Source organism: Tamandua tetradactyla, chromosome 26 (assembly GCF_023851605.1).
Source record: "Tamandua tetradactyla isolate mTamTet1 chromosome 26, mTamTet1.pri, whole genome shotgun sequence".
Classification (NCBI taxonomy): Eukaryota; Metazoa; Chordata; class Mammalia; order Pilosa; family Myrmecophagidae; genus Tamandua; species Tamandua tetradactyla.
The window spans coordinates 3,551,351-3,577,320 of NC_135352.1; the positions used below are offsets into that span (position 1 = coordinate 3,551,351).

At 41.1% G+C, this 25,970-nt stretch overlaps 1 protein-coding gene, 1 non-coding gene and 1 pseudogene across 2 annotated transcripts; 2 read left to right on the forward strand and 1 right to left on the reverse strand.

The window, feature by feature from the left end:
* Window positions 1–4,645: 4,645 nt before the first annotated feature.
* On the reverse strand, window positions 4,646–5,546 carry LOC143669943 (porimin-like). The gene has a single exon (XM_077144596.1). The coding sequence runs from the start codon at window positions 5,423–5,425 to the stop codon at window positions 4,814–4,816; it is 612 nt and encodes a 203-aa protein (XP_077000711.1). The 5' UTR covers window positions 5,426–5,546; the 3' UTR covers window positions 4,646–4,813.
* A 13,782-nt stretch (window positions 5,547–19,328) lies between these two features.
* On the forward strand, window positions 19,329–19,435 carry LOC143670075 (U6 spliceosomal RNA). The gene has a single exon (XR_013169256.1). It is a non-coding gene; the product is annotated as a U6 spliceosomal RNA (small nuclear RNA).
* A 700-nt stretch (window positions 19,436–20,135) lies between these two features.
* Window positions 20,136–25,970, forward strand: part of LOC143669608 (pleckstrin homology domain-containing family A member 3 pseudogene) — a 32,618-nt pseudogene continuing 26,783 nt past the window's right edge.

Genomic DNA, 25,970 nt, shown 5'->3' on the forward strand with positions numbered 1-25,970 from the left:
AAGAAAAACAAAAGCAACAATTTTCAAAGCACACTTCAACAAGTAGTTATAGAACAGTTCCCAGAGTTTGTCATGGACTTCGATGTCCTGAACTCAGGTTTTTCCTTCTAACTGCTCCAAAACACTGGTGGCTTTATCAGAGTCATAATAATGGAATCATACAGTATCTGTCCATTTGTCTCTGACTTATTTCATTCAGCATTATATCCTCAAGGTTCACCCATGTTGTCATATGTTCTGAGACATCACTTTGTCTAAATTCTGCATAATATTCTATCATATGTATATAACACATTTTCCTTATCCCCACTCATCTGTGGATAGGTACCTGGGTTGTTTACATCTCCTGGCAGTTGTGCATAGTGCCGTTATGAACATTGGTGTACAAATGTCTGTTCATATCACTGCCCTCCACTCTTCTGGATATATACAGAGTATTGGTATTGCTGGGTCATAGGACAACTCCGTATTTACTTTTCTGAAGAATTGACAAAATGGTGTCCATAGCAGCTGAGACATTTTACATTCCCACTGACAGCAAATGTGTTCCAATTTCTCCACATCCTCTCCAACATTTGTAGTTTTCTGTTTGTTTAATAGCAGCCATTCTTATAGGTGTGAGATGATATCTTATTGTTGTCTTAATTTGCATTTCCCTTATAGCCAATGAAGATGAGCAAGTCTTCATGTGCTTTTTAGCTATCTGTATTTGCTCTTCAGAAATGTGCTTATTCATTTCCTCTGCCCATTTTATAATTGGGTTGTTCATTCTTTTGTTGGTGAGCTGTATAAAAAAATTTCTTTATGCACACAAGATATCAAGGCTTTATTCAATATGTGGTTTCCAAATATTTTCTCCCATTGAGTTGGCTGTTTCTTCACCTTTTTAACAAAGTCTTTTGAGGCTTTTGATCTTAAGGAAGTCCCATTTGTCATTTTTTTCTTTCACAGCTTGCGCTTTAGGTGTGAAGTATAATAAGCTATCTCCTATTACTAGATCTTGAAGAAGTTTTGCTACATTTCTTTCAAGAGGTCTTATGGTACTGGCTCTCACACTTAGATCTTCGATTCATTTTGAATTAATTTTGTTTAGGGTGCAAGGTAGGCATCCTCTTTCATTCATTTGACTAATGAAATTCAGTTCTTCCATGCCCATTTATTAAAAAGGTTATTTTCATCCAATTCAATGGATTTGAAGGCTTTACCAAATGTCAAATGTCCATAAATGTGGTGGTCAATCTCTGCACTCTCAATTTTATTCCAAAGGTCAGTCTTTCTTCCTTTGTCCCAGTATTTTGCTGTTATGACCATTGTGGCATTATGGTAAGCTTTAAAGTCAGGAAGTGATAGATCTCCTAGTTTGCTTTTCTTTTTTTAAGGTACCTGTAGCAATTTGAGATCCCATTCCCTTCCATATATATACATATATTTGCATGGGCAGGCACTGGGAAGTGAACTTGAGTCTCTGGCATAGGAGGCAGCAACTCTGCTGACTCACCTTGGCCTGCCCTCCATGTAAATCTGCTAACCACTTTTTCCAAGTCTTTAAAATAGATTTTTGGGTTTTTATTGTTATTGCATTGAATCTGTAGATCAATTTGTGCAGGACTGACATCTTGGGGATATTCAACCTTCCTATCCATGAGCATTGATGAGCTTGTCATCAGTTTAGGTCATTTTAAATTTCTTTTAGCAATCTTTTTTAGTTTACTGTGTATAAGTCTGTGACATCCATATTTAGGTTTATTCCTAGATATCTAATTCTTCTGGTCACAATTCTGAGTGGAATTTTTTCCCTTAGTTATAATCTCAGATAGGTCATTGCTTGTGTATGGAAACATTACTGATTTTTGTACATTAACCTTGTATCCTGCCACTTTGCTGAATTTTTTTTAATTAGCTCAAGTAGTTTTACAGTAGATTTCTCAGGATTTTCTAATTATAGATAGGATCATGCCATCAGCAAATAATGAAAGTTTTACTTTGTATTTTGATGGCTTTTATTTCTTTCTCCTGTCTAACTGCTCCAGCTAGTACTTCTAATACAATGTTGAATAATAGTGGTAGCAATGGGCATCCTTCTCTCCCAATCTCAGAGGGAATGCTTTCAATGTCTCACCATGAAATATGATGATGACTATTGGGTTTTTATATATGCCTTTTAGGATATTGTGAAAATTTCCTTCAATGACTAACTTTTGAAGTGTTTTATCAGAAAGAATGCTGGATTTGTTGAATGCGTTTTTTTTTTTTTTTTTTTTTTTTTTAGATGGAGAACAAAATTTTATTCTAAAAATAGATCTCAGTAACAATGAAATGCCAAAAGCTGGCCACTATAACAAAAAGAAAAAAAAAGTAACAGGAATTTGCTTAAATTTTTTTTCTGAAAAATACAAAAAGTGTCACTGTTATGTACTGTTAACTCTTATATTTATGTTTGAATTATTAATCTTACAGGTTGTCCAAGGAAACTTTAAAACCCTACATTGGCTTTTGCCTGATATTTAGACATACAGGTGGGTTGCTTTTATATTCAAATAGATACACATTCTTAAGGAATGTAAATACATTTGAACATAATTTAAGTAAACATAATTAAGAAGATAAATCTACATTTAGGAAATGTGTCCTAAAGCAAAATATTGCTTTGCATCACCATTACCTTTGCAAAAAAAACTTAAGAAAACCTGACTACACTGATAAAAAGTACTAGCATTTAAAATGAACAAATTCTATCACTTATATACAGAGAAAAGTAACTAAAATAATTTCAAACCCAAAGCAGAATAAACTATTTTCAAGGCAAATAATGACATTTAGTACATAAAAAGTGGTTTTGTATCTTCAAAGTGCTAAAAAGAAAAATATTCAAGAAAAACTTCAGGCCTATCCACAAAGTTCTGACTGACTTGAAGTACTGAAATATCAAGACTGTGGGAGACAAAAGAAGTAAAATTTAAAAGGCCCCCATTAGTATAAAGTATACCTTAACTGTATTTTGTAAAGAAATGGAAGCAGTAGTTGAGTAACCTAAATTTAGGGCAAAGTTAGTAATAAACAAATCACGTATCAATCCCCATCTCTTTTCAAATTATTTTAGACACATGTATTTCATAAAATTTCCTTGACACTGCATGTGCTATCACATCCATATTTTAGATAATTTTTATCATCCATATTTATCACCATGGTCATAATGTACAAGATTCTTGATATCTGGCATTCTCTATTAACCAAAAGCTGATCACAAGTTATATTTTATTTTTATTAAATGTAGACATATGTTCAATAGGACATCATAACTGATATTTGAACTGTCAGATATTGGTGTGATTTACTCTGGCCATGTAAGACAAGAATACTATCTTAGTAGTTATAGTATGACTAAATACCTCTTTTGCCAAACCCTGACCCTGAGTTTTGAGTACTGGTATATAAACTGAAAATAGTCCAAACTACATTGCTAGTACTGCTGTCCTTACAATACTGTGCTCCCCCCCCCCCCCCATTAACAATGCATCTCGAAGTACCTCCTCTTCAGCAGTACTGAGAAACAGGAGTGGACTGGGGAAACACCCAAATAAGTAAACAGGAAATTTTGTTATTTTAAAAATTTGTTTTATAACTTCAAAATAATTCATTCCAAAATATATGTTTGTTTTAATATAAAAAGGCCTTTTCCCCAAATCTTTTCAGAAAAATTGATATGGCATGAAAATGCAGCATTTTCATCTTACAGTTTTAGTATCCTTGGGGGAACCCCCAATCCCTGGCTTGATAAACACAGCATTAGTCTATGGTTTTGATTATATGGAATTCTAAACATTGTTTTGGAAATCATATAAAGGATTTTTTTTAAAGTAGCTGTGTTTACATTCCATTAGACATTTTTAAATATTGAAAGCAGCTCTACAGCTCTTAAAAATATTCCCTAAAAATTAAAATTAAGTGAAAATGACATAAAAAGCAACTTCCAGTGGTGACAGTATTCTCACAGTAGCACATAATCTACTTCTACAACTTCTCCCTATAATGCAAAGATTATATAACACCAACAACTAACTCTTTAAAACACAATCATGTTAAACATTGCAACTTACTGAAATTATACACAGAAAAGCTCAAGAGAATTTTATATCAACTACCATTGAAAGCTCAAAAGAAGTTATTATTAAAAATACATGCTCCAATGGATTTCTAACAGTGTTGAGCTCAGATAATGTTTCTAGTTTTATCTGAAGATATTTTTTGGTGTGTATTATGTTTCTAAACCAACTACTATACTTGAAGCATATAAGTGTTGATGCTTTCTGAAGAGACAACTAAACTAACATTATGGTTAGGACCTAATTTACTTAATTGTATAATTTCTGCTGTATAGCATTAGTAATTAAGATAAATCCAGCTCTGACAAGCACTAGAGTTCTCTGTGTGAGCAACAAAGACACTCAAAATTCTGAGTGCTGTGCAAGCTCCTTTTTTACATGCCCAGATGGCATCCTGCCCTTCAGTGATGATGTCTTCCAATCACTGGGAGAGGACCTGCTTGTCTTACTATGTATTTGCTAAAAGTGGATATAACCACTACATTAACTGTTTATAAGCTCCAAATATTCATAAAAAAAAACAACAAAACACAAACCAAAACTTTTTTAACTTTAGTAATCATGAAGAACATTTGCATAATACATTGTATGCTATATGCATGGCCTGTTTATACTATTTTCAAGAAAAGAGTATTTTTTAAACTGATAAGCCAAAACTAATTGATAGAGCTGCATCAGTTTCTTCTTTCCTTGGTCCTTGGATTTCCTTAAATGATGGCATCATGTTCATCGATGGTTCTATACCGAATGCCTCTTCTTGAATAATATGTTTTACATCCAATGTAAAGAATAGACAAAACTCCCAGAGTTAATACAATACCACCGACAAAGCTGCCAATATCAAATTTTGATCCTTTATTTTCCTTAGAATTAACAGGCACTGTGATCGTTACTGATGAAGAAACAGATGCCACTGAACTATTATGAGATGTGGCCACTGGGGATGTTGACATCTGGGCCGTGCTTCGTGAAATACTTGTCGTATTGGGTGCAGACTTTAAGGTGGTGGAAGTATTTGTAGAGGACCTTGTTATCACATTAGATGCTGCTGTGGATTCTGTAACATTGCTTGAGACTGAGGAAACTGGAGTTGTTAATGGTTTCAAAGTGCTGTTGGAAATTCCATGTGTATGGTTGGAAGACAACTGTAGGACATGCCCTGTTATGTTTGCAGTGGGGTTCTGTAGAAGCGTAGAATTATTTGTGCTTCTTTCTCCCGCCAGATCTGCTGAGCCGTCCACGGTGGTCCCCAACAGCGCTAACACCTGCAGCGCCCCCAGGAGCAGCGCGGCCCAGGCTCCTCGTGCGCCGAGTCCCATTGTTCTGAGGGCAGGACGCCGCGCCGCGTGGGTCCGGAGCGGACGGGGTGGTGGAGAGAAAGCGGCTCCTCCGCGCACCTCACACCAGCTTCGCGTCCCCTTCCGCCGTGCGCACCTCCCCTCCCTCCCCTGTTGAATGCGTTTTAAGCATCAATCAGTATGATCATGTGATTTTCCCTTTTGATTTGTTAATGTGCTAACTATATTGATTGATTTTCTTATGTTGATCCACACTTGCATTCTTGGTATGAATCCCACTTGATCCCATGATTTCCTAGTATTTTATTAAGAATTTTCACATCTGTATTCATTAGGGATGTTGGTGTGTAGTTTTCTTTCTTGTATTGTCTCTATACAATTTTGGTATTAGAGTGATGTTAGTTCATAAAATGAGTTAGGAAGAATTCCTTTTTCTTCAAAGTCAGTACAGGTAATTTGTGCATTTCTAGGAATTTTTCCACTTCATCTAAGTTATCTAGGTTGTTGGCAGATAGTTATTCATAATATTCTCTTATGATTTTTAAAAGTTTTTCATGATCTGTGGTAATAACCCCCCTTTCATTTCTGGTTTCATTTATCTGCATCCTCTTTCTTTTCTTCTATATTAGTCTAGCCAGGAGACCACAAATTTTATTAATTTTCTCAAGGAACTAACTTTTAGTTTTGTTGATTCCTTCTATTATTTTACTGTTCACCAGCTTATTTATTTCTGCTTTTGTTTTTATATCTCTTCTTTTATTTGCTTTGTGGTTAGTTTGCTGTTCCTTCTCTAAATTCTCCACATAAGCAGTTAAATTCTCATGCTTGCTAATTCTACTTTTTAAGTAAAGGTATTTAGGAGAACGAATTTCCCTCTCAGCACTGCCTTTGCCACACCCCATAAGTTTTGGTATGTTGCATTCTCATTTTCATTCATCTCCAGACATTTAGAGATGTCTCTAGCAATTTTCTCCTTGACATGCTGATTATTTAAGACTGTGTTATTTAATCTCAATATATATTTGTAAATGCTCTTGTTCTTTTGTGATTATTGACTTCCAACTTTATTTCATTGTGATCAAAGGAACTGTTTTGGGTAATTTCAATATTATTAAATTTATAGAGACTCAGTTTATGTCCCATCATATGATCTATCCTGGAGAATGTTTCATGTGCACTAGGGAAGAATGTGTATCTTGCTGTTTTGGGATGTAATGATCTGTGTATGTCTAATAGAGCTAATTCATTTATCTTATTGTTTAGGTTCTCTATTTCCTTGTTGATCTTCTGTGTGGTTGTTCTACCTATAGCAAAGATTGGTGTATTGAAGTCTCCCACAATTACTGTTGATATATCTATATCTCCCTTCAGCTTTTCCAATATGTTTCTCATGTACTTTGGAGCATCTTGATTGGGTGCATACACATTTATGACTGCTATTTCTTCCTGGTGAATTGTCCCATTTATCAATATGTAGTGTCCTTCTTTGTCTCCTATGATGTTTTTACAATTAAGGTCTATTCTGTCTGATATTAGTAGAGCTAATCCTGCTTTTGTTTGGCTACAGCTCACATAGATATTTTTTCACCCTTTCACTTTCAATCTAACTATATCCTTGAGTCTAAGACACATTCTTGTAAACAGAAAATAGAGGGATTATGTTTTTTCATCCATTCTGTCAATATGCATCTTCTAATTGGTAAACTTAGTCCATAAACATTCAAAGTAATTACTGTAAAAGGAGTTCTTGATTCTACCATCTTGTCCTTTAGTTTTATTTATCAGATCTGTATATTATTTTCCTTCTCTCTTTTCCTTTAAATTACCTTTGGTAATTTAATTCTTCAATTCTGTGCCCTCCTCCAGACCTCCCTCTCCTGTATTTTTTTTTAAATCAGTCGACAGGTCTTCCTTTAGTATTTCTTGCATGGCTGGTCTCTTGTTGACAAGTTCTCTCAATCTCTCATTATCTTTGAAGATTTTAATATCTCCCTCAATTTGAAGAATAACTTGGTTGGATTAAGAATTCATGGCTGAAAGCCTTTCCCATTCAGGGTCTTAAAAAATATCTTACCACGGCCTTCTTGCTCCTATGGTGCCTGTTGAGTAGTCTGAAATCAGTCTTATGTGTTTCCCTTGTATGTAGAAGATTGCTTTTCTCATGATGCTTTCAGGACTTTCTGTTTCTCTTCAACACCTAACAGTCTGATCAGTATGTTTTTGAAGTGGGCTTGCTTGGATTTATTCTATTTGGAGTTCGCTGGGCCTCTTTGGTATGTATATTCATATCTTTTATAAGAGTTCAGAAGTTTTCTCTGATTATATCTTCAATTAACTTTACCAACCCTTTACTCTTCTCTTCTCCTTCTGTGACACCAATACTTCTTATATTTTTGCAACTCTTGTTGTCCATCATTTCCATAAGATCCAGTTGTATTTTTTCCATCTTTCTTGCCATTTGTTCTTTTGTATGCTTCCATTCTATTGTTCTAACTTTTAGGTCACTTATTCTTCCTTCTGCTTCTTCGAATCTGCTATTGTTTGTCTCCAGTGTATTTTTTATTTTAGTCTACTGTATGTTTCATTTCCGTGAGATGTGCCATTTTTCTATTCAACCTCTGAAATCTTCTCTATGCTCGTCTAGTGTCTTCTTGGTATCCTAACTTTTTTAATAACTATCCTTGAATAGTTCCACGCTCTGTGTCCTCTCTGGAATTTTAATTTTGCCATTTGGCTGGGCTGTTTCTTCTTGGATTTTCATTTGTTTTATGATTTTCTGATGTGTTTGGGGCATTTGATTATCTTGACATGGTTATTTTGCAAGTTGGTTTCCTTCACTCTTCTAAACTTTTGTATTTACTTAGATTTCTTGAATGTTTCCTTTTGCACTTTGTTGATTATTCTCTGCCAAGTCACTATCCAGATCTCATGTAGGGGCTAGAATTCAACTTAAGGGTATACTATAATTTAGGTTGGGGTGCATGGGTACTCCAGTAGCAAAATGGTTGACTACCATGCAGGAGATGCAAGGTAAACTCCTAGCCTATGCATAATAAAGAAGAACAAGAAAAGAAAAAAGAGATAATAATAATAATAAGGTAAGATAATAATATAATAAAAATATGAAACACTAAAACAAGAACCACAACTGAATATACCTTGACAACAGTAGGCACTCAAAAGGAGATGCCCCAGTCAGGCTGGTGTGCACCAGAGGGAGGAAAAGTTTAAGACAAAAAAAAATAGGAAAAATAAATGAAATGGAATAATAAAATATAATACATGAACTAAAAGATAGAAGATTAATAAAATACAATAATATGAAATATCTATAAAAGATATTTTTAAAAATGAAAAGGACAGGGTGATGCAATGGTGGCTCAGTGACAGAAATCTTACCTGGCATGCCAGAGACATGGATTCAATTCCTGAAGCCTGCCCATGACAAAAAAAAAAAAAATGAAAAGGGCATTTATATTACTCATAAAAATGTATGGAAAGGATATGTTTTAAAGGGGGGAAATAAAAAAAAGAATATTAAGATAAAAATAAAGATGTAGGCAGATAGAGAGTTAGTTTGTCTGCACTTATGCCTTCTCCCCAGCAAGTGACAACCGTCCTGCTTCTCCGCCTTCAAGCTCTCCCCTTTCTGTCTGGTGCTGCCACACTGCACTTACTGTGTCTGACCAGAAGATGGTGGGATTGAGTCTCCTCCTCCCTCAACCCCGCCTTCCTGGGCAGAATAACTCGCCTCCCCACGTCCAGTGTGCTCAGCAGAGGGGCTGCTGAGCCAGGGTTGCTGAGCAGGGGTCTGCTGAGCAGGGGGGTCTGCTCAGCAGGGTGGATGCCCAGGGACAACTGGCTGGTGGGTCCCTTTCAGGGAACTTGGGACCCCACCAGTGGACCTGCTAGATACCATGACTGTAGGCTGGCTTTTCCCGCCCCAGACAGGGTGATCACTTCTCCCACCAGCCTCTGGGCTCCCTGCAGGTGCTGCCCACTGCAACCATGTCGGGAGGTTTCTAAGCCAGTAGCTGTGCAGGCTGGAACTGAGGAGGGCCAGTTCCCTCCTATCACAATTCGCCAATGCACCACAGCCCGCTTCACGGTGATCCTCTTCACCCGACCCACTCACACTTCCCCAATCCTCCTCCCCACCAAAAGTGCCTAAAGACTCTCCTAAACTACTCACGTCCCAGGACCTGCAGTCCTGGACGTTTTTCCCCGTCTCTATCTTATTTCATGGAGCAGAAATGAACTTACTCCACTCCAGTCTGCCGTCTTCCTAGAAGCCCCTGATCTATATTATTCTGATATACATGTAATAAATTAACCCCTCCAGTTTTCTAATGTTGATATTTTATATTTAAATATTTTATTTTAAAATACATTTATATATAAAAATGCATGTTTTGTAGGCTGCATGGATTTGGGTATTATTTTTCAATTCTATCAGAAAAACTCTTCCTTTAAATTAATGTGTATAGTCTAAACACATTTTTTAGACATTATAGTTTAGACTATACACATTAATTATAATTATCCCTAGAATTGGATTTAATATTAACATGTTGCTACTTTTTTTGTCTTTTTAGACTAAACTGTGTCTTGTTTATTTATTTATTTTTGCTTTCATTTGAATTAAGTATATTTTATCTTCCCTGTTTCCTTTTAAGTTATAATTCTTTGTTTTCTAATATTGGTTGTTGGTTCAGGTTTTATTGTATATATGTGTATGTGTTTAATTCATCTATGCATACCTTTTTTTGATATTATAACACTTTGCACATAACATAAGAATCTTAAAATATTTCCATTTATCCACTCATGGCTTTTCGACTATTTTCAAAGCTCATTAGCATTCAACATGTTTAAACAGTTATTTCTTACAATAAATTTATTTATTTATTTGTTACAATAAAATGCATCAATTTTTGGACTCACATTTATCATTTCTGAAACTCTCAGTTCCTTTGTCTGTATTCATACTTTAGACCCATATCTCTATTGTTCTTCCTGAAGGACTTCCTTTAACATATGCTTTTATATAAATCTGCTGAAGATGAATTCTTTTAGCATTTTTATGTCTGTAGAAGACATTTTTATTTTTCTTTATGAAAGGAATTTTTATTGTAATATAATATTATATAATATGCTGACAATTTTAGTTTTGTAACCTAAATATTTTCCCTACTGTTTTCCCTCCTTACATTCGTCCAATAAGAAATCTGTTCTCATCTTTATCTTTGTTCCTCTATATGTAATATTTTTCCTCTCTGGCTGCTTTTATTTTATTATTTTATTATTACTATTTTTAATATTATTATTTTATTATTGCTGATTTTCCACCATTTTTACTTAATATATTCGGTGGTTTTTCATCACGTTTCTTAGTCTTAACTTCTTTTTAGATTCTCAAGCCTGTGGCATTATTTTTTACATTTTATTCAATAATTTGAAAACTTTCAAACATTATAACTTCGAATATATTTTCTATCCATGTGTAATTTTCTCATTCAGTCTTGCCAATTACAAATTGATTTGGGCGAATTATGTCCACCAAAGTACCTATGGTTCTTATTTTGTTTAAAAGTCCATTTTCTTTTTGAGTTTTACTTTGTTATTTTCTATCACTTCATCTTCAAATTAATCATAACCTTTGAAATTCTTAATCCATCAATCCATTTTTTGTAAATTTTTTGTTGTATAGTATGCCATATGTACAAACAAAGAAAATAAAAAGTAATAGTTTTCAAAGCACTCTTCAACAAGTAGCTACAGGACAGATCCCAGAGTTTGTCGTGGGTTACCATATGATCCTCTCATATTTTTCCTTCTAGCTGCTCCAGAATATAGGAGGCTAGTGAATTAAACATTTTTTTATCATCACAATTGACTTTTTTCCTTCCTTTTCTGTGAAAAATAACCTATATACAAAAAAAGCTATAAAATTCAAAGCCCAGCACAACAATCAGTTGTAGAACATGTTTCAGAGTTTGACATGTGTCACAATTCCACAATTTTAGGTTTTTACTTCTAGCTGCTCTAAAATACTGGAGACTAAAAAATATATCAATTTAATGATTCAGTGTTCAGATTCATTTTTAAACCCTACCTTGTCTGTATAACTCCACCATCATCTTTGATGTTTCTTTCCCTCTCTTTTGGGATATTTGGGCTATTGTCATTCTAAATTTTTCATATTGTAAGAGTCTGTCACTAATATGGGGTAAGGAGATGAAACTATCTGATGTTCTGGAGAGCAAGGGTCCACCTCCAGGATCAGGAATAGCATGTGTGATGGTCCTGAGGTGGGGAATGATCTTAGAGGTGTTGGATGGAAAGACAGCCAGCATGACCATTGGGAGATGAGCCTGGGCAGCAGATGGAGCCAGAGCATGGGGTCTGGAAACCACTGAAGCAGACACATGACATAGTCCCCTCTACACTCACAAAAATCCCTCCACCAGCTAGATGAAGAACACATTTCAGGAGAGAGCAGAGGGTAACAGTCAGGTAGACATTGTGTTTGCTCTGTGGAGGTAGATTTGGAAAATAGAAAGAACTGGGGAAAATGGAAGAGCATTTTGACGGTAAATTAACATGAATTATTCATGAATGGTGTCATGGGGTGAAAGAGAGTGGCAAAAAGACCCCACATCCCTCCATCCCTCATTCAAAACAATTTGAGGGTGAACCATGGTGACTCATCAGACAGAGTTCTCAACTGCCATGCCAGAAACCTGGATTCAATTCCCAGTACCTTTCAATTTAAAAACAAACAAACAAACAAACAAACAAACAAAAAAGTAAAACAGTTTGAGCCAGGTGTACTTTGGAATTTAGAACTTGAAGATTTGAGGAAGTTATAACAGGCATGTACCATATAAACTGTACTACCCCAACATCACCTGGGCCTATATTCATCAGTCCACACTGAATTTATTTAAGTCATAAATCATCAGATAAGTGAGTAAATAAACATCATCACTAACTTCATGCCCATACAGGTCAGGTTTACTGCCCAATGAGGTCAAGGGCCTTAGGCTCTGCCATTCGTGCTCAGGGCCCATGTACACTTGCTCTGCCCTCCCTCTGACCTAGGCCCACCTCCAGGAGCCCCTCTGCTCAGGCCTCCCTTCATGAGCCCCTTCACCACTGGCTTTCCTCAAGGAGCCCTCCATCTAAGCCCAATTTAAGGAGTTCCACTGTTGCAAGCCTACCTCAGGAGCACCCTCCCAGGCTTACTTCCAGAAGACCATCAGACCCAGGCCTACCTCCCAGGAGATGGCAGGTGGCCATCTCCCACTGGGCCAGCACAAGTGCACATATAAGCAGTATGTTCTCGCTGTCCTGCAGGTACAGGAAGAGCTGACTCCCCAACAGGTCCTCCATCAAGGACTCTGCTTGGGCCAGATCATTCTGCACAGCCTTCACATAAGGACTTTCACATAAGGACCACCAGCTCCACTCTCAGCATCCCCAATCTTCTGCAGCACTACCAGGAAGCTCTGCATCATATGAGGGTGCCCACACTGCTAACCTAGAACAGTCATTTCAGCACCAGCTAAGTCACCATGCAATACACATAACAATGCCAGTGCCCTCCTCATCCTCAAAACAGCTCCATGTTGCATCTAGGAGTCACAGGAGACCACCAGAGAAAAGGTGGCATGGGGGGGTGTCAAACACCCTCTAGAATTACCTCCCAATCCCCCAAAGAATCCAGTCCCCCAGGAACTCCATCTGAGCCCCACTTAGGTGCCCGGGGTCATCCTCCACAGCTCATCTCTGTCTCTGAACCTCTCCTCTGCTCCCCTTGGTCATTCTGAGCCTTATGGCTGCTGAAAGGCCCACCCTGGGTGCTCTGTGCACTTGGCTCCACCCATACACTCTCTCCTTGTATATTTTCCATGCTTGTCCTATAATTTGCAATAGGTTTTCCATCTGACTCTTTCTCTGGGCTCTCAATTTGATGGGGGCCCCGAACTTCTTCACCAGAACTTTCCCACCTCTAGCAGACAAATGTCCCATGCCTTCCCATGCACTTAGAAAGCACTCTGGCCAGAAGTCACAGACGATATTTCCATTTCAGAAAAGAAGCTACTAAAGCTGCAGGACTATCAATACCATCTGTTTTTAAGCATATTGATTTTGGGGGAAGAAACAAAAATCTTGGAAGATATCGAAAATTAAAAAGAAGTAAAATCTGCCCTGGTCCAAACAATGAAAAAAGTACATGATAAAAGGAGAACCCCAAATAGTGGCACTCCTTGTTGACCCTGCAGGTGACAGGTCTGTATGTGTTCCTAGGGCAACTTCCTTTCGCAGGAGCATATGAGGAAGACCTTAGAGCTTCCTCCACTTGGTGGGTGAGGGTCTCCAGTTCAGAGAGACATAGAAACTCCTAAAGGTTGCAGGGTGGAGACCCCACCATACTAGCCTTCGTGCCCAAGCTCTGAACTTATCTACACCAAGAAGGCCACTCCAAGAGCCAGGGAGGCTTGTGTTCTTCCTTGTCAGGCCTTTCTACTCAACTCCTCCAGAGCTAAGCCCTTGCCAGTGGGATTCTAAGGCTTTCTGAATATTTCCCCAGTTTTTATGAATTTAACTACAGGCACATATACCTATTTTAACAAGAGACATGCAGTGACCACAACACACACCCTTCTTGGAAATGCGTGGGACTGTCATGCCAACTTCATAAAATATGAGACGCAAAAATGTGCCCTTACAAAACAATCTGATTGTTGGTTCAGAGTTGGTTCTTAATTTTGGAAAAGAAATATCCATAAGTCCTTATCATTTTCAAGACACTCTAATGTTCTTCAATGGAATTAAACAATGCATATTGCTAACAACAGACAGAAAGAATGATGACAGGCAGACATCCATCTGCCTGTCATCACATATGTGTCACTGCCCATAAAATAGTCCCACAATGTATTCCATCAACAGAGGACTTGAGGTGGTTGAAGTGTGCCTCTCCATGAGCAGTTAGGTAGCGTCCTAGTACTTGCCTTTGCAAATAGAACTCCTCTGTTCACAATTGAACTATTATTTCTATAGGATGAACTTCTAGAACTAGAAGTGGGGTGGGGTGTGGAAATCAATACTTTCCATCAACACTTATAAACTGCATTCCGGAAGGCAGCAAGAACCTATGTGTCCAAAGAAGGTCAAGGGTAGGCCCTATCTGTCCTGTTGCTGGGGGAGAGGGGATTTGCTCTGTCTCATTCTCTTCATCCTTGCTGACCCTGAATTTTGCCCTTGGAATTCCTGGGCTGGTTCTTGCCAGGCACAGTTTCTGTTCCTCCTTCCTTCTCCACTTCACTCCTACCAGCGAGACACATTCTAGCCTCAAGACCCCTGCCTCTCAGACTTTACTGGCCCACCCATCCCCAAACCCTGAACTAGGGCTTCACCCACCAACCAGGGGTGATCATGCTGGTTCTTGCACCCCATCTGACTGAAGCAGGCTCTTGACTTCAGAAAATGTCCCAAAGACCCAGCCTTCCCTCCTCAAAGGAGCTTCTGGGACTTCCATTTTGGGGAGGGATCCTCAGGAACACAGGCTTTCTTTAACAGAAACCCTTTCCACCAGACTCTGGGGAAAGGCTGGTGGGGAGATGGGGATGCAAGCTGGAGGCCAGGCCTATACTGACCTTGGGCTGTCTGAACATGAAACATGATTTTAAGATCAGAAATCGATTCATCTGGGGTCCCTCTGGTTTTGCCTTTTGGCCCAGGATTTCCCTGGCCTAAGTCTTTAAGGAGGAGAAGAAGGTGGAAGAAACCTGCTGGGCATATGCAGAGGGGATGCCAATCTACTGTGCACCTTGATACCTGTCAGGTCATGCTTGTGGCTCATAAAGTTCTGGACACTATCAGCTGCCTCTAGCCCCTAAACTCCAGCTTCTTGACCCAGTGAGGAGCTCCTACCCAATCCCAACTGTCACCCCCTACCCCTTCAGCTGCCCCCACCTGTTCTCACCTCAGACTCCACGGCTTGGCTATTCTTCTTCTCCATTTCCATGACCTAGGAGCCCAACACATGCTCAAGGTCATCTGGGGAGGCCCAGGTGCAAAAGTAGTACCACAGATTCAGCTGCGTGGGGTCATGAGTGCTACAAATCATGGGCCATGTTGCCCCTCCTTTTCCAAACTGGGGCTCTTACATCGCCACTTGCTCCAGTCTCCAATGCTTCCTGCATGCCCAGCGCAGGGTCATGGATGATGCACTTGGCAATTTGTCCAACCCCATAAAGTTTCATTTCCATCTGGAAAGGAAAGGGTCGGCTATTCCCACTGGAGGCTGATAACCCTGTGACAGAGGACCCCCAGGTGGCTTGCTCCCCCCTGCACCCTCTCTGTGTCCCATCCCGGGCACCCTTCAGTCCTCCTAGGCTGAATTCCAGTGGGTGGGATGTGCATTCTCAGGCCCTGATGAAGCAGAAGTGCCTACATCCCAGATGGTTGTGATGAGGGTGGAGGAGCCAGAACCCTTACCCTGCAACCACTTGGTAAAAGTGATGAAATTTGAAAACCCCCCACTTTCTGGGCCACAAGTTACTGTGGGAGTCAAGTCTGGCTCTGGAGATGTAATTTGCAGAGGAGTCTGGGCTAGGAAATCATCAGGTCAGTTTTCTAGCCCCGTGGGGCAAACAGCCCTTACTCTCTGATTCCTGCACCCTTAATTCTGGTTTCCAGAACCTGGATGGAGAGAAGGGAGGCACCTTTATACCCCAAGAAGAGGACTGCCTGTTTCTAAGCAGAGAATCTTGGTGGGGATGTGTGTCTTTCCACCTCCGGGGTTCCTTGATAAAAGAGGTGGAGGGCCCTAGGATGGGGGCCTTCCCAACAGGGGGCCTGTCAGATGGTCCTTAGAGGCTTTACCCTTTGCTCTGACCTTATACAGGCCCAACCTTGTTATTGACCCTGTGCCTAGGGGTGCAGCTGCACAATGAAGAAAAAGGGAGTGAGGCTTGAGGGTGGTGCAGGGTGCTTGCAGTTCTCTGTGACCAGGGTCAAATAATTGTTGGCTAGTTACCAAACTGCTAAAATCTGGCTTGAGACATCTTCTAGTGAATACATGAATGGTGAGACTTCTAGTGAACACCATCCTCTCCTCTACTGGAGTTTACAGTCTCACAAAGCAAATCAAAGGCTTGCTGTGAGTCACAGCCAGCAAGCAGGGAAGATGCTCTCAAGATGAGAGATGGAGACTTGCATTGGCTTCTAAATGGTAGGCAAGGGTTACCTGGAGAGAATTCTCACTTCATATCAGCATTAGTTCAAGGGAAATCTGAACTTCTGCACAGTCTAGCAGAAAATTTCCTAAATAAACCATGACTGTGCAATATGGGCTCTGATGCACACTCACAGACCTGATGGATGCCCTTGATACATTGTACAATAAAAAGGATGCCCTGCAAGACAGTTTGTGAGGTAGGAGCCTACCTGGAGAGCTAGAAATAAAATGATAGATGTCACATCACTAAACGCTGGTTGTTCTTGGAGTGATTAATAAGACATATTAATTTTTCTCCTTTTTAATCCAAATTTCCTAATTTTTATAAAGTGATAATATCATGGCTTTCTATTTTTAGGCAGTGAAAGACAAAACAAAGAGGTGTTAACAGGGTTCGGTTGGTGTGATCATGACAAAATTCACCGAGGCTGGAGCAGTTGGAACATGGGCAGGAAATGGATGGAAATTAGAGGATTTCAATATGTATTTGAGCATCTCCTGCTGCAGCAAATCTACTACTTATAGTGAAGACATTTTTGGAATTTGGCCATGGTCCCATTCTATAGGAACACTAAGTGCTCAGTGAATACAATTCTGATCATCCTTGAAAGCTTTAAAAATTTTTAGCATGCAACATAATCTGCCAAAAAGGTCAAATAAAGTACCATGAACTATTAAATTTTAAAGTAGTTCAACAAGTTCTATGATTGTAATTTTCACTATTTTAAAATCAGTTACTTTTTTGGTTGCTATACACTCAATAAGTACCAGGTAAGATATTTCTGTTTACAGTGTCTTAGTTGACTCTAAGTAAGCTAGGCTTAGTGTTCCCATTTTACTTTCAGGATACAGGTCAAGTGAATTTTAAAACAGTTTCCAGAAGACCTCTGCCATTAAGTGGCAGCTCAGCTTTTGAACTCATGACTGCCAGATTCAAGCCTACAATTCTAGTTTCATAGTTTCTCTCTTCTCTATTTCCTTTATCTTTATTCTAATCTTATTTCCTTCTTTCTGGTAACTTTTTATTTAGTCTCCTCTTATTTTTGAACCTGCTCAAATTGTGAAGCTAAATTATTGATTTGTGGTCTTTCCACCACACACTCCAGATTGGGCCTATATTCAGTCAATCATTAATAAAAATGTTACTAATCTTAAAAAAGCCAAATAGTATCAAATAAAGCAAAACAAAAAGAGACCACTTACAAGAAGCATCTCCCCAAAACACTGTTTACTTAGCTACCCCAAATACTGCAATCCCTGATGCAAAACCCAATAAAAATCCTATTGACCATTGGGGTCAGGCTCACTTAAAACACTATAAAACGTGCATTTCAACTAGCCTTAAGAATTGGGCTCTATGATAGAGCTCAAATGGAGTCCAGAGGCTACTCTGGAGGTCACTCTTATGCAAGCTTCAGTTAGACATTGCTGTCTATGATAATTTGTCAACCCCCAACCAAAACCATTCCTACCAATCATAAAGAATACCTATGGCATTATATAAGATTCTACAAAAGTTCTATGCACTAGGGTAACTTCCCAGAAACCTACAACATCCAGATGGATTCCTGGACCATAGAGGTCCTGAAATACAGAGGGCCCAGTTTTCCAGAACATCACCTAGTTCCATCCCCCTATCCCATATTATTTATTCTCCTTTCAACATGAAAAAGTTAGAGTGGGTATAGCCCAAACACCCTTAAAGAGTGGGAGAAAGATTGAAGGTGATCGTGGGGTTATACAGAGAAGGTAGGGTTTAACAAATGAATGTGAATGCTGAATCATTGTATTGACATTCATTTTGGTCTCCAGTGTTTTGGAGTAGCCAGAGGAAAAAAATAAAAAATCGTGGAGCTGTAATCCACACCAAACTTTAAAATCTGCTCTATAACTAAATGTTAAAATGTACTTGGAAATGGATTGCTTTTTTGCGTGTATTTTATATTTCACAACTAAAAAACATTTTAAAAATGGGTTCCAGAGCAAGAATTTCTAAACAAAATGTGGGAGTTGGAGAAAACCATAATAAAAATCCCCCTTTTAAAAATCTTTAAAACATATCACAAATATTGTAATACAAATCCCTAATTCCAAAATTATTAACATTAATTTTATTAATCAAAATGCTCCAAATATTCAGCATAAATTGCAAAAGCTAAAAAATAAACTTAAAATGCCCATGGTTGAAAGGTTTAGGAGGCAAAAGGGTGAGAATGAAAGAAGACAGACCAGGAAATTTAAAGTGGGCAGGTTTATTTCTGTGCTCCCAGGCAGAGGTCACCTAACACAAGATGGAGAGAAGTGAGTCCACTTGTCGGCTTTGGCGCGGGCAGCTTTTAAGGATGGAGGTCAGGTGACTTCCAGAAGGGACGGTTCATTAGTTCCTGAAGTCATGCCGTACAGAAGGGGCGGTTAATTAATTCTGGAAGTCAGGTTTGGAGGGGTGACACAGCCTCTGCAGCTCCAGTTGCAATGCCCTTCCCTGTTCCCCAACCTAACAATGGTTAAAAAATAAGAAAGGCCATGGTAATACTTATAAATATTGCTTACAAAATAGTCAACAATCAAAATCAAACTCAACAAAACCAACAAATTAAGCAATGAAACAAAAACCCATCAGGAAGCTGGCATAAAAAACCTATCCCAAACTAGCAAATTAAAATAAAACAAATTGTGCTTGCTTCAGCGGCACATATACTAAAATTGGAACGATACAGAGAACATTAGCATGGCCCCTGTGCAAGGATGACATGCAAATTTGTGAAGCATTCCATATTTAAAAAAAATAAAATAAAAAAATAAAACAAATTAGCTGGCATGTCCTGTCATTGAATAGCCCTTTCTTATTGTTAACTATTTAGACTTTTAATCTTGTCCTTCAAAAGGGAAAAAAAATGGTAGCATTAATTTGTTTCATTCCTTCAAGCAAAGAAAAAAAAATTTAATTTTTAAAATGGATTTCTAAAATTAAAACTATTTCAAAAAAGTCTATTATGCTCATAATAATTGTAAAACTGCTTACATAAAATAATTATTGAAAACCATTATTTTTACTACTAAAAACTTAATGAAGCATCTTAACTTAAAAGATATATTAAATATTTTTTCTAAATATCCAGCTAGCACTTTCTTCTCCTTCCTGGGGGCCCAGAGGACGCCCTCCTCCCAGTCCCCCATCCCACCCCCGCAGCACCCTGGCCTCAGATGGTGAAGCCATGCACAGCATGGGGACCTAGAGAACTATAGATAGATGCAGGGTGCCGCACAGTCACCCAAGGCCTTCTCACTGGGGAATGCACGGGCTCCTGGGAATCAGCCCGTAGAAACATAACTTGACCTGACTCAGCAAACTGTCAAGTGCATCCCCAGTGCCCCAGCACCAGACACACAGTCAGCACTAGAAACTAGAGCCAAAGGCTGGGGTCCACGCACCTCTGCAGGAGAACACACTTGTAGGTTCATGACCTCATGCAACCCCGCATGACCTCCACCTTGATGCTCGCTGCCTTGGCCCTGGGATCTCTCCTTATTGTGGGCAGAGGTACACTGAACATACAGTAATGGCTGCTGGGTGAGGCACTTATGTGGTACTCTGCTGAAGTTCTTGGAGGACATTCACTGGGGAGGAAATTCTCAAGGGTGTGTGATGTCCACTCATCCCAGTCATTTATGGGTGAACTCCTGTGACTCCAAGAAGCAATGTTGAGCTGTTCTGAGGATGGGGAGGATGCAGGTGGTGCCATGTGAACTGAATGCTGACTCTGCTGATGCTGTCATGACTGTTCTTTGTGTTGGCAGCATGGAGCTCCAGCCCAAGATGTAATGCAGAGTTTCCTGGCACTGCTACAAGAAAGTGGAGACACCTGTCCACCAGCCATGGAGCTGGTGGCCTTTGCAGGAATCTGTGCTGGTACATGCAAGGTGACCTCACTCAAATGGAGCATTTGGTGGTGGCCTTGCTGAATAGCCTGTTCCGCCTGTATCTGCTGGACAGCAAGGATGTAGTGCTGGTGAACACACATGTTCTGGCCCAGCAGAAGCAGTCCCAGACTGCTGGTCAGCTCCTCAAGGAAGGCAAGGGGAAGAGTAAGTCCTGGTGGTAGGCTTGGGACAATGGGACTCCTGCAGGTGGGCCTGGGAGGGGGATCCTGAAGATAGGATGAAAGCATGGAAGGCAGAGGGGAGTAAGGATCCCCTGAGAGAGGCAGAAGGGCCAAGCAGATGTCTTATAGTGCACTGGGAAACCTAAAACCCTGTCCTCATCTGGCACAAAGCTGACTTGTATGGGTGTGAAGTTGTTGATAACATTTTGCTTGCCTGACTTACCTCAGGATTTGTGATATAAATAAGCACATAGGTAATGAAGCAATGCTGGCCCAGATGACACCGGGGTGGTAAAGGTTAGATGGTATATGTCTCCTATACCTTCTGTGGCAGTTTGAAGCTATTATTACCCAGAAAAGACATATCCTTTAATCCTCATTCAATATTGCTGGATGGAATCTTTTTTATTTTTTCCATGGAGATGTGACCCACCCAGTTGTGGGTGGTAACTTTTGATTAGATGGTTTTCATAGAGATTTATCTCCACCATTCAAAGTGAGATTGCTAAATGGTTCCTTTAACAGGGAACCATTTTGTAAAATGCTTTAGAACCAACAGAATTGACAGGGCCACCAGAAGCAACAAAGCCAACAGAATGGACAGAGCCCTGGGGAAGCTATTGAAGATTCTTGGAGAGAAAGCTACCAGACATCGCCATGTGCCTTACCAGCTGAGAGAGAAACCCTGAACGTCATTGGCCTTCTTGAACCAAGGTGTCTTTTCCTAGATACCCTAACTTAGACATTTTCATAGTCTTGCCTTAATTTGGACATTTTCACAGCCTTAGGAATGTAAATTGCAACTTAATAAATCCCCCCTTTTAAAAGTCATTCCATTTCTGGTATATCACATTCCAGCAGCTTGCAAACTAGAACACCTTAAAATCTTAAAATTCTGCATTCCAAAATACATCTGGCCAGAAAGTGTTTCTAATGAGAGATGTGAGGCTTCTAGTCCCCTCTCTTTTACCCATAATCCAATCCATGCATAATTCATGTTAAATTTAACTTCAAAATGCTCCTCCATTTCCCTAGTTCCTTCTGTTTCCTTTCCCCTCCTCAAAGATAACACACTGTCTACCTGACTTCTATGCTGTGCTTGCTCTTGTCCATCATCTGCATTATTTACACAGCCACCAGAGGGATTTCTGCAAGTGCAGAGGGGACTGTGACATGCACTTGCTTCAGTGGCTCCTGGACACCATGCTCCAGCCTTCTACCCACTTTCATCTCCTGATGGGCAAATGGCTGCCCTTCCATCCTGGACTTCTGATATGATTCCCCACCTCAGGACCTTTACTTGTGCTCTTCCTGTTCCTGGGGGTGGAAGCCTCATTCCTGGTGTGACTGGCACCCTCTGACTCTTGAAGTTTCTGTTCCAACATCATTCCTCAGAGGGACTTTCACAATTTCCTCCATGCAGGTAGCTCACCCTTGTTATTACCACCTGCACAGTTCCTTACTTGGGTTATCATTAGTCCCTTGATGCATCGCTCCTCATGGCATTGCAGGGACACAAGGAGGGACCACCTTGGTTTTGCCCCTGGCAGCCTCCAATGACACTCTACATAACACCTGAACCATAGGAAGGGCTTGATTGCAGCACATTTGCCAAAGTAAATGAATGATGTGAACAGACATGACAAAGTCTTGTCAGAATTGTAATAAATGCCATTAAGGAACCAGAGGCATCAGAGATCCAAATACCAGAGGTGAGGGATTGTAAGCTCAGTTGGATGGTCCAAGAAGGTCTCTCTGAGGAGTCTTCTTGCTCTGTGGTTTCAAGGTTTGTCGGGGCCACCCACACCAAGGACAGTGACTATTGTGGCCTGTGCAGCCCCACTGGACAGGTGGGAAAGTTCTGTGAATGGTCTCTGATGGCTCCCAGTAGATAAGGACATGATGAAGCTACTTCTGCAGAGATCCAAGCATCACACAAAGGGTGGGGTGGTGGGGTGGGAGAGCAGCCACAAGAAGTCACAGCCTAGTGAGACAGGACTTTTCTAGTGCCCCACAGAGAACACTGAACAATTCTGTCTCTCATAGAAATTCTGGTCACCTCACCCAATCAGTTCTGAAAACCTTGGTTCGTAAGTGTTTGTGGCATTAAAAACCAGCACAGCCCTCTTGGAAAGATTATGTGGTGGACATTGTGGTTAAGTAAATGGCAGGCAGCACACCTAGGCCAGTGCCACATATGATCAGTTGTCTGGAAAGTGCAGTTAATGAAAGCAGATTGTTAAATTTCAGGTCTGGTCAGTGACTCATTTCTTCAGACAGAAGGAGTCTCTTGTCTCACGCCATCCAGAATGCAGAGCCCTAAGGCCAGCTTCCTGGGGGAGATAAGAGTTCCTTCATGGGAGGTTTGGGTCATGCTGTACTCCACCTCTATTTAACCTGTGGTTAGAGGATCATCTTTTGCCTTCTCCTTGCTCTGTGCTCCCCAGAGGACAGGCTGAAAACTGTGTCACCTCATGGAAAGGTTGAGGAGCTCCAAGTATGGTGGCCTTCAGGGAGATGATGTGAGTGTGTTTCATGGTTCCTTGAGGAGAACCAGCCACCACAGGGTCATGCTGCAGTGGGGGTTAGGGATAGCCTCCTGGGTGTCTCAGGCTTTCACCACTTGGTCACCCAGGGCTTTTGTAGACAGTGGAAGAATTATCACCCACAGTTGTGTCCCTGCCAGGCTCCATCCTGGATGTTGGGAGCACAGGCTCTGGTGTCCACTGGGTTCCAGGAGGGCCAGGGCTTAGTCACATTCTCCCTGGTAGGGTTTCTGGGCATCAGCAGGAGGAAGCCAAGAGCTGGTGCACCTCTGGAATGAGATCCACTATGATCTGGAGAGGAAAAGGCTTGGTGTGGCCACACTGGCCCCTTTGCAGAGGTTCTGCTGTAGGAAGAGGTGTGTGGGGGACATGGGTTTGTGTGGGATGTGGTATTTGTCACCCCATGGGGCTCCCCTAGGAAGAGGTGTGCACTGGTCATGGGTCTGTGTTACCCAATGGATTCCACCAGGAAGATCTGTGTACTGGGTGTGGGTTTGTGCTAACCCCAGGACACATGTTGAGATTGCACAGGTGAAGAGTATGGCAGGAGAACCAGATAGAGTGGGAACACTCAGAACATAACAACAAATGTCCTTTTCCCCAGTGTTTTTCCAGTGCCCACTGTGTTCTCTCACTGAATCATGCTCACCACCTGTACTGTCAGGCAATGTTTTGGTTGCAAAAGGATGGCCCCTGAGCAAGGCAGCTGGGAGCTAAGGATCTTCAGTAAGGAAGGATGTGACCTCAGGCTGGCATAGTGGGGAATACAGCTGCTTCTGCCCCAGGGAAGGAGAGGGGTCATCACCAGATGTGGGGGAAATTCTAAGTGCAGCTAGAGGTGTGCCTGTGGTGGGATTCACCCTACTTATCCCATGCCCAACAGTGAGTGGCCCTGCAGGAATGGAGCCTCCTCACAGTTCCCTCCTCCCATCTCCTTTCCAGCTGGGGCTGGTGCCTTTGGCTGAGCACAGATAAGACTGGAGGAGCAGGTGGGAGGTGCTGGCCTACATGCCTCAGGACCACTGATCCCCACAGGTGTGCTCTGCCATGGTCCTGGATCTGCCTCCCAGCACCTTGATCACAGCCACAGTTCCTCTGAGGTGGGAGAAGGGTGGGGTGGCATGAGAATTGGGCCAGGAGGAGGCAGAGGGCTGAGAAGAGAGCCTGGTAGGTGATATGTACCAATCACGTTGGGGTTAATCCTTGTCATAATCACCTTCACACCCACTGACAGGGAGGAAATAGAGGCACAGGCTAGGTCCCCTACCCTAGCATCACACCTAAGAGGGCTGCACAAACAGGACTCTGGCACAGTCTCTCAGATCTTGAAGCTCTGCTTTTAGTTTTGGGCCTTCCCTTTGACAGTGCAGGGCTGCAGCTCTCACTCTGAGCTTCAAAGCAGCTGAATGAAGAGGGTTCTAGCATCACAGTGCCTGGTCAATAGGCATTGCTTACTGGAGGAAGGGGAGATGTTTCCTTTCAGAGCCTGGTGTTCTTGTATGATTCCTACTTAACAGCATGCAGTGCTTTAGCATTTTTCAGCCTGCAGTCTCTGGGGATAGAGTCACAGTTCTCCAGGCAGGTGCCAGCTACCTGGCAAGTAAGCCTCAGCCAGGTGAATAACATGGCACACCATGAGCATCTTCTGCCTGCCAGGGCTATAGGAGGGGTCAAGCTGCAGACCGGGCCCCACCAAACTAGAGCTGCCTTCTAGATGTGGGATAAAATTGCTGTTAAGGAAGTAGAGGCTGATCGTGGGACTCAGAGTGAGAAGCTCCATGCAGAACACACATTTGGAACATAGCCAAGGATGTGTGGGGTCTTTGCTGGGAGTACTCATTTGGTGGCTGGTCAGTGCAGGGACTTGATGCCAGCCACGCAGGCAGAGAGAGCCACCAGGCCAAGGACAGGGTGCAGGAAGGGTTTGGCATCCTGGAAGAGAGTCAGCACAATATACCAATAAAGGGCAGAAAGTGGGGGCCACATGCAGTCCACGTGTGTGTGTGTGGGTGGAGTGCTTTACAACCTTTAAACAATTTGAAAGCTGCTTTTAGCTCATGAGCCACAGGAAAACAGCACATGAGCCAGGTTTGGCATGCAGACAGATGTGCCCTCCTGTCCTAGATGAATGGCAAGACGCTTCTGTCATGGAGCTTCTCACCAAGCTATCTGTGACCCCATGCACAGGGGGAAGACTGAGAGGGAGAATTGGAACTCCATTTGGGTGTGTGATGTGTGAGTAGAGTTTAGAGCTCCATGGGGTTGTTCAATAGGCATTTGAATATCAAATCTTCAACAGACAGATCATTGTATGTCACTTCTTTCCTATAGAAAATTTCAAATATTTCTAGAAGTGAAGAGAATAACAGTGGAAACTATTATTCTTTATCAATGTCTGTTAACTGTTTGCCAGTGTTGTTGGGTTTGGTTTCATTTAGAGCCTTGGTGTGTTGTGAGCCCACCTGTGGAGAGCAGAAAGTTGGTAGAGAGGACTGAGGCAGAGAACCGACTTCTGTGGCCTTCAGGGCTTTTCTTACCTCTCCAGGGTAGAGAGAACATCCAGCTTCAGCAGTCTCTGTGTGACCAACCCAGAGGAAGCTGCAGCAGGAGGAGGGCAAGAGGGGAAAGGAAAGGAAGGCTGCAGGTGCACATGTGCTTCTCCCAGC